Source organism: Conger conger, chromosome 2 (genome assembly GCF_963514075.1).
Source record: "Conger conger chromosome 2, fConCon1.1, whole genome shotgun sequence".
Classification (NCBI taxonomy): domain Eukaryota; kingdom Metazoa; phylum Chordata; class Actinopteri; order Anguilliformes; family Congridae; genus Conger; species Conger conger.
Window position 1 is genome coordinate 67,101,126 of NC_083761.1, and position 9,425 is coordinate 67,110,550.

Here is a 9,425-nt window from a genome sequence, read left to right on the forward strand (position 1 = left end):
ATTCAGTGAGGTTCAGATTTGATGCTCTGGGGCAACAAAATGTGAAAGGTTAAATACTAGGATAAAACAATGATTTTGGAAGTAAAGAATTCTCAAACATTTCCATTATCATCACTGGATGTGCAACCTTCCCCAGCCCCCCCAGAAGAAAACACAAAAATGCTTCATAATTGGTCTATAAATGAACACTGAATTTTTATTATACATTTAAATCAATAAAATATGGAGATGGTAAGCAAAAACACACATCTTTGAACAAATCCAAATAATTTACAATTCCAAAATAGAATACACAAATGTCCTGATAACAACTTGCTACAGGGAAATGAAAAACCGGACCTGAGCAAGTATCAGAATTGAAGGCTGAACATGATAGGGACAGTGAAACATATTTAGGCATAAAATATATATCTTGGACTAATCTGTATTTACTGCATCAACCAAAATAAATAAGTGCTCAATACACATATACCTATACAATTATATTTTGTGGTTGTTTTTCTAAGTGCATTTTCCCACTCCCCCACAAATAAACATGAGAACACTTCAAAAACACATGGACAAAGAGGTCTACGCTCATGCTTGCTCGAGTGCGCCATGAGAGGGCATCCAGGTTGCACTCCATATAGCTACATTGCTCCCAATCCACACCCTGCTTGATCCTGGACCAATGATGACCAAGAGAATACTTTGTACTCGTAGATCAGCTGGGAACAAAGGAGTTGGGAACAAGCAGCACAGTGAAATGCATCCCCTCTCTGCAATATATTTAGGCATAGGCTGTTAGGAGCAATCATTGTGTCACAGGTCAGCGGTCACAATGCAAGGCTGCAACACTGTCCAGAAGGCAGCTGTGCGAAGCAGGATATACTGCCAAAAGGAGAAGTGTTCACAAAAAGCAGTTAGAATTAAATAAACATCTGTTTAACATTTACAGATATGCATCTCTACACTCAAAGTAACCTTCTGTGGTGCCATTTGATTCGGCCCTTGCTCAACTACAGAGAATCAAATTCTTATCCCAAATGCATGTTTCCCATTTATGTGGATCAGCTGGAAAAATGGTTGAATAACATGATCCTGAAAGCATTCTATACATGGCTATTTAATGTTGCAGAAATTCTAAATTTAGAAAAACTACTCAGTAGCTGCAAACGGTAAGTGAGACAAAGCCATCCTTAATCCGCCACATAGAAACCATCAACAGTTAAAACGGAACTTACCCATTTGTCTTTGGTTTCAGATGGATTCAACTTCAATAACGTCATCTACACTTCCTGAGATTGAGGCAACTTCTACATTGAGAAGACAAACAAATTTCAGTCAGATCTAAAACTAAGATTTTGGAACTTCACCATGTACACAACACACAAAAAAATAAATAATAATAAATGAGAAAAAAAAACCCTCAATTCCAAAAGTGACAATTTCAGTTCACCCACAACCATTAGCACAAATCCAGTTTCCCATACACCAGAAAATACAGATCCATGGCAAAGTGAATCACTGTGACTCCACTGTGGTGCATTGACTCCAAGATCTGTGTGACTTTAAGATTTCATTTTACCTGTTCCCAGTCTGGAATCGCTTAGGACAAACTGGTTCATATGGCCTTGTCTGTTGCTGTGCTGGAGAGCTTCAGTTCCTCCATTTGTCTGGTTGGCAGAACTAGGGGCAGTGGCACATAACTCTGATGGAGAGTCCATGCCCATTTGTTGGTTATGACCATGTGATCCTGCTTCACCTAGTCTGTCATTCAAGATTGGGGCTTCCCCATACTTCAGCACACTTTGTCCAAGAAAGCAGTCCTCATGAGTCACGTCCAGTCTTTTATGTGGTTTCTTCCTCCCTTTATTCCTCATCTGCCTGTTTTGTTCACATCCTGCTTCCTCCTCACAGATCAAACATACATCACACTCTGCACAGCTATGATCTGTAATCAGACTCACACTGCTGATGCAGTCACTTGACTTGTCCACAGATGAAGAACTCAAGTTGATCACCAAGCCACCTTCATCTCCCTGTTCCTCCACCAGGCCTGCTGTTGACCCACACCCTTTGGACTCCACACTCTCAGAGAGGTCCAGGCTGGGAGAACCATAAGAGGAGATGGAGGTTCCACTCTTCAGCTCACTCATGCAGGAAGAGGGGGAGGATATGGGCAAGGTGGTGCTGGCAGAAGATGTAGAGGAATCCTCCGAGGACAGATAGTACCAGACACCACGGATTCCCTCGCTGCTGCTGTTGCTGCTGGTACCTGGCTCTTCGGAGTTTGAAGAAAGGGATGAGACCTCACCCCTGCTGCTGCTGCCAGTCCCGGTCCCAGACAGAAAGACCTCATCATACAGTGCCATGGAATTCAGTGCAGAGGTCACAACCTCAATACAGGAAGATGAGTCAGACGAGTTGAAGAGGATATTACTGGACTGCAACGATGGCGTCGATATAACGTAGGTCTCGCTTTGCAGGGAGACACGATTCTCACGAGCTGGCTGGACCGGAGATTCCTCAGACTGGATTGGGCTGGGAGACGGAAGGATGTCACTTGGCAGTTCACCTGCACCCGGGTACGATGAGGTGGAGTCAAAATGGCTCAAGGAGGAGGAGTGTACAAACACAACAGATGAGCTGCGGTCCACATCCGCCCTCATGGTCTCCTGAGGCCTTACCGAGTCCGGGCCAAGACAGACAGCTGCCTGCTGCCTCACCCACTCCCCACACTGATCCACAGAACCTTAACACAGGCCCAAAAAAGGGGTTTATTTCAAACTCTTAAACATTCACATGAGAATCCTACCTGCTGATAATGCAAGGAACACCTGAAAATATCAATATAGCATGTGCACTGCCTACCAAGTTCTTGGGCAGCTTTTCACACCCTACAGCCTGTAGGAAGACAGGCCCCTAGTGTTAGGAGGACATACCTGACAGACTGATGCAGGACAGACTGAGCTCGGAGGTGGCTCCAGTCACATCATCCTACAGACAGACATTGGGACAGTTCATTATAATCCCTTTAAAACATATTTAAGAAACATGTACAGAAAATCCATCAGGGCTGAGTAATCCCCTTCTCACCAGCATCTTCTGCAGAGAACCAGGGTCATCCCGCTCCCCCCGCAGAGTTCCGTCACCTGAGTCCAGGCAGCGCATGGCGTGGCCCTGCCGGATTAGCTCCTCACCCAGATCCAGTGCCTGAGACACATCACAGGGAAGGGAGGAGAGGCAGGCAGGGACAGGTTAAACCGATGTAGTTGGATGAAAGAGAGATAAGGATGTAGCCTTAGTGATGACCATGACTCATTAAACTTTTTTTTTTTTTTTTAACATAAGAAAGAAATTCAACAGCTGTCTCAGTTCCTCATACTTTACCGATGTTGACTACATTTACAATAGGCAAGTTTTCACCCTAGTGCAAATGGATGCAAATTGCATGAATATTGAAATTAATATTAAAATACAACAAACATTACTGACAAATTATAAAAGCAAGCTGACAGTAAGTCAGTCATTTGTGCAAAATAAATACAATTATGAAATCAATAAAACAAAATGAATTCACTACATCAGTAACATGTAAAATTCTTCATGAACCTGAGGAAGTTGAGCGACCAGGCATTAGATAATTACTTAATATTATGCACAGTGTCACACAATTAACTATGCCATGCTTATGCTGAACAGCGGAAACTAAACAGGTGTGGGCTTGGTTAGTACTTAGATGGGAGACTTCCAGGGAAAACCAATTTAGTAAGTGGTGTTGGTGGGGCACCAACTACATCACAGCGATGGGGACACTGTGCTGTAGGAGGCACAGTCTGTTGGCTGAGACATGAAATCATGATCATGTGATCCCATGACATTTAGTTCAAATAAAAGGGGATTCCATGGTGTCCTGACTCTCAACCTGCCATGCATTGAATAGAAATATAAAATTTAAACCTTAATAATTAAATGTGTAAATATGTCTTTCTATCCGACCGACAGTACACATACATTTGCTCAGATTTCAAAATGATAAATAAATAATATTTGAAAAACTGGAGGTAGGGAGTTCACCAAGGAAACAATATAGTTTAACTAACTGAGCTGACAGGTTACAGTAGATTGAGCACATGAGGAACTAAAGGAATGCAGGACAAAGGCCCAACAGCTTGAGAAAGGGGAAAGCTCTGACCTTGCCATGGCCGTTGTCATACAGTTGGACTCTGGGCCAGGAGGAAATATCAGAATGAGAGTAACTGCACAGTTTTGCAAGCAATGGTTTCCATTGAGCACAATAGGTCAACTGGTCAAAGTAATTCAGGGCTGCTTCTGTCCATGTGTCACCTGCAACATGAGAACACGTATACGGTTTTCCCTTGTGTCCAAAGATACGCACAACGTTTTGAGCATGTTTGAGGTCACTAAACCTGACCTCAAAAGTTCTGCAATTTTTTGTCAATGTACCCCAAGTTTGTCCTGCAAACTGGTCTGTTTAGCCAAAATCGAACAAGCATTTGACAGAATCATCTAACCTTAATACAGGATATGAATCCAAAGTTTTCAGTTGCAGTTACCTATTCACTGTGCATGCCAACTGCTTTCATCTTAATATTTTGCATTGCCTACCATTACCAGCCATTCTGGAATACAAACTAAACATTTTCAAATACACAATTAAAATATGTCTGAAAGGCTACATTAAAATGTTTTGACATTTTAATATTTTGTGAACAGCACCAATATTAATTCCACTGAATGGACCACATTTTACGATCCTACGGTCCAACTGTCATTACACTGCATTCTTCAAAGCTTTTACCTGCAGGACATACACCTGCCAGACTGCATTCAATTGCTTGAAAGGGAAGGCTCAAGAAATCGCTTCTGAAAAGAGAAAAGGGCAAATAAGAGGAATTTGCTATAACATCTGGATCACCTTTCAACCACATTCAATTGTAGGTTTTCAATTGCATAGTTTGTGGTCTAAATGAAGAAATGCACTGGAACTCCAAAGCAGTTTGTATCTAGACTTTATGTATCCAGAAGTTGTATGTGTATATTACCCGATTATTATGATATTTAATCATTTTCACTGGAAGAGTATCCAATGGCACACACAACTTATACAATACCGGCACCACACAAAAAGTGACATTTATGGACACAATTGAAGGAACACTTGAAAATGATTGTTCAAATGCATAGCCTATGGAAACAGCTTTGTAGTTACTTGAAGTGTAATGTCTTGCTTTAGAGCATGGTCCCTAAATGCCCCTATGCCAGCCACTGTAAGGCCAACAGGTCATCAAAATCCAAGAAAAACTATTGGCAACCCCGGAAATTACAAGTTGACTGAGTGCACTGCTGTAACAATTTGTGTTCTACTTCTACCAAATACAACCAATACTATTTATTACAGAACTAATGATTATTATATGACATCATTCACCTCATTGGCCGCAGGCTCTCAGGGGGTAGTTGACCGTTGTCGCCGAAGTCCACATAGTACAGGTCAACCAAACCATCCTCCAGAACTCCTAGCACCCTGGCCCGGTTCCAGGTGCCATGGTCCCGGTAGGGTGCAGCCACTATATCCCCAAGCACCACGGCTTGCACCATTTGTTCCTGGAGACAGACACAAGCAGCAATACTTCAACCAGGCAGCCCGTAGTGAAGCTGCAGTGAGTGAGATGGAATTCACTCTGAGAGAAATGCTCGGCATTTTTCCCACACACAACATTTCTGAGATGTCATTGGTTTTCATGCCAGCATGACAAAGAATGCTTCCCACCCCCCATGTAAACACTCACATTCGTGCTGTTGTTGTAGAAGCGACTCATTTCAACGGTCAGCTTGTCCAGCTGCAGTGATCGAACGCCAAGGATCTGGATCCAGAAGTGCTGCGGGTTCGCAACTGCCGACACGTACACCTCCAGGTGCTCGTCTGGCTGAAAGCTCAGGTCTGGGCTGGGGACTGACAGGGAGAAAGGAACTTAAAGGCCTGACCCGTCTCCTAAATCTCCTAACACAGTGGAAACACATGTAGGCTAGTTTACGCCTCATGATTGACACATGCTGATGATACTCAGGTACTTGCTTTCAAACTTCGAAACTCCAAGGGGAGACACTGAGGTGTGGTCTCCGTCTTCACACACAGGTTTGGACGACTCCTTCAGTGCCACGTGATCAACAGAAGAAAGGCCGAGGGTCCCGTTCACCTGGACCAGTCCCATGGCCTTTGTGCCACTCTCAGAGGGCTTCATCTCCCCAACAAATGGTTCCAGTTTTGGCACCACCTCAGCCTGCTGGCTTCCATGAGCCTCCACCTCCGGGGGCCTCCTCCTCTGACGGAGAGCCGAGGCCTGGGAGATTCGCCTCCGCACCTCCTCATTCTCAAACACCTTCTCCATGATCATCTCCTGAAAGATATGTACCATTTCCACCCCATTCATGTACAATATACCAAGGAATAAGGAGCAGCTCAATATCCGCACACAACTCGAACACAACCCCTATGCCAGCCACCATAAGGCCAGCAAGTCATCAGAATCCAACAAAAACTATTTTCAACCCCAATCATTCCATGTACAATGTACCAAGGAATTAGGAGCAGCTCTGTCCATGCAATCTCAAGATCCTCCCCCTATATTTAAGTGTTTGAATCCATTTACTCTGGCTCACCAACAATAACGTTCCTTCCCGATTTCATTGTGTGCTTGAGTTTTCTATACAAAATATGGCATCAATTGATCCGTACCCATTAACTGAAGGAGAACAAACAGCAGTCTTACCCTTGCGTTCAGCACCTCGCGACGTGTCCCCATGATGGAGATCTTGCCTTTCTCCCCGAGGTTACGACCCCTATCCCGGGGGCAGGTCACTCTCGCTCCTGATGTCCGGCAAATCAGCTTCAGGGACTCTCCTCCACGCCCTCCACAACAAACACACACGTAATGGGTTGGGAAGAGCCCTTTCCCCTCTTTCCCTGAAGAATACCGTTTCCTGTAGACCCATTCTAGTTCTTATTCAGTTTAGATATTATAGCCATCATCTCCATCACGTTTTAGCAGTTATCTAGTTATTAAAAAATAATATCAATTCTGACAATGGACAAATTCATAAGCTCACGGTCATGGTTCCTTTGATTGTATCGTTTATTATAAAGGCATGAGAATGTTCATAGACAATAATTGCCTCTACGATTGCAGTTTAGCCATCAAGCTATTGCTGCAATATTGTTAACATACCAGTTTAACACAATTTAATGCAAAAGCCTTGTCCCTGCGCATACATTTTTTTTTTTAACTGAAGCAACTCTTCCACATGGGAACAGAATGGTGATAGCATAGCATTTCCAGCTTTACATCCTTTAGCTGAGCAGCTAGTTGTCCATTAGAATAGCCATGTAGCTAGCTGTTAAACTCCATCCAGATATGCAATTTGTCAGAATTCAAACAAGTGAACAATTACCAGTGAAGTCTTATGTATTTTCGAGGACGAGAAACAGAGGTATGAGAAAAGCTATTTGGCAGGACAAAGAGGGGGCAGAAGAATGTTGAGACCAGAATGTAGTGACTTTTTTTTTTTCCTTTTCTTTTTTTAAGGTTTCTACCCATTTCCTGTTCTTTTCTGCTCAATTTCCCCAGATTATACCCCAGTGACACAGTATGTTGCCACTGCAGTAGCTGAGCATTGCTAATGCACTTAAGTAAAGATAATTTGAGCCAGTAATTGCAGGTTGTTACACTGCCATGAGCGAGAGGCTCAGAATAGTTTGCCTAAATCAGGCTCTCTCATGAGCAATGGGAACATAAAGAGCATATGGAACATATGGAGTTAACACGCCATCCATCAAATAAGCAAATTATTGTGACATCATCAAGCAAGGAAGTAAAGGGAGGTACCACATGTGAATAGGGGGAAAATCCTCTAAATAAAATGTTATATTTTGAATGTGAAAACAAATGCAACAATGTTTGCATTATGACATTTTTTCTTAGGATACTATGCAAATTAGTTAAAGCTAATGAATGAAAGCACACATTTGCATAATGTTTACAACACTTTGATTTCTCTGTAGACAACTTCATTGCCAAGTCGTTTCTGCATATCACCACATGGCTTGTTTTACCTATGATTCGCCCAAAGGCAGTTTGGGGCACTTCCATAACATCAGCGATGACTTCGCTGTCGGAGGCCAGTTTGTCCAGGGCACACTTGGCCAAGAACACCTGCTCAGCAGAGCCTTGTAGCTGGAAACAGACTGCGCTCGCATCCTGAGTGTCTGCCAGCACCTTCACCTGAGCTCCTGACTGCTGCCCCACCTGGGCAGGTAAACACAGAGGAAACAATTAACCATTCTTTTAGGAAGCCTACTTCAGGACAGAACTGTCAGTTTCTCCTTAGTCAAACAAGCAATTTAAATGCATACATTTAAAGCCTTGATGCCGTACACTTATGCCTTAAAATATATGTTGAGGACAGCAATCAATGAAAGTTCACAAAAATATCATAAAGGGCTCATTTGCACAATAAACTTAAGTGATAGGAAAAGAGCTTCAGTCCTCCGCAGAATGATAGTGATTTCTGTCTCCACCACACTCATCAGATAGCAGCTCCTGAGGGCATGGTAAACACTACAGGAAACTTACCATGTCCAGAAAGGTGGCCTGGTATCTGCCGATGGACCTATACACTTCCAGAGGAACTTTCATCCTCACCTCTTCTGTTCTCTCCTCCTCAGCTAAACGCCCAGGTAGAAACACAGTAGGCAAACAGTGCAAAGTCCAGTTTTATCTTATATAAATGAGATAAGCAGATATGATAAATCAGTAACGTGGTCAGTAGGCAATACCATGATACTTATATGGGCCTTAAGTAAACACTCCCAGAGATCCCTTTTTTCAATCACATCTCCAGCCAAGATTGTGCAAACATCATCATTTAAACCCTAATTTAGTCCTCTCAGGTTTGATTAAACCAAAAAGAGGGCTAAAGTTCCCTCTCCCTAAGCAGGCCTGCCAGGTCACTCACCACTGGCCTTTCTGAAATGCTGGTAGAGGATGTACCCGACGGTGACCCCGACTGGGAGCCCGACAGCAAGGGCGAGCTTCTTCCATGAGCTCAGGCTGTTCCCGTGCCCCTCCTTCACGCCCTCCATAGCTTGCATTGTGCTGAGGGGAAGGCGCCACCTGCTGGAAATAAGTAGCACGCAGACAAAGGTATGTTCCAGCCCATGGCACGCGGTACTTGTCGTTTATAACAGATTACAGTTTGGTTGTGTAGAAGCATGTAGGCAACCAAAATGAAAGATTTTCAACAACTGGAAAGTTCCGCTTTAGAGCTACTACTGATCCTAATGAAGTCTGATGTCAGAGGAATTCACTGATCCCACATTGGCGATGAGCCACGTAGACTATTCACATAGTGAATAGTGATTT

General features: G+C 43.3%; 1 protein-coding gene across 1 annotated transcript; it reads right to left on the minus strand.

The window, feature by feature from the left end:
- Nucleotides 1–169: 169 nt before the first annotated feature.
- tdrkh (tudor and KH domain containing) lies at nucleotides 170–9,175 on the minus strand. Its single transcript, XM_061231195.1, has 13 exons — nucleotides 9,019–9,175; nucleotides 8,637–8,728; nucleotides 8,117–8,309; nucleotides 6,777–6,916; nucleotides 6,083–6,404; nucleotides 5,796–5,959; nucleotides 5,435–5,610; nucleotides 4,805–4,869; nucleotides 4,178–4,329; nucleotides 3,079–3,195; nucleotides 2,925–2,979; nucleotides 1,224–1,295; nucleotides 170–870 (listed from the first exon to the last, which is right to left on the minus strand). Exons 1-12 carry the CDS (start codon nucleotides 9,152–9,154, stop codon nucleotides 1,240–1,242), a joined length of 1,668 nt encoding a protein of 555 aa, XP_061087179.1. The 5' UTR covers nucleotides 9,155–9,175; the 3' UTR covers nucleotides 170–870; nucleotides 1,224–1,239.
- Nucleotides 9,176–9,425: the final 250 nt, after the last annotated feature.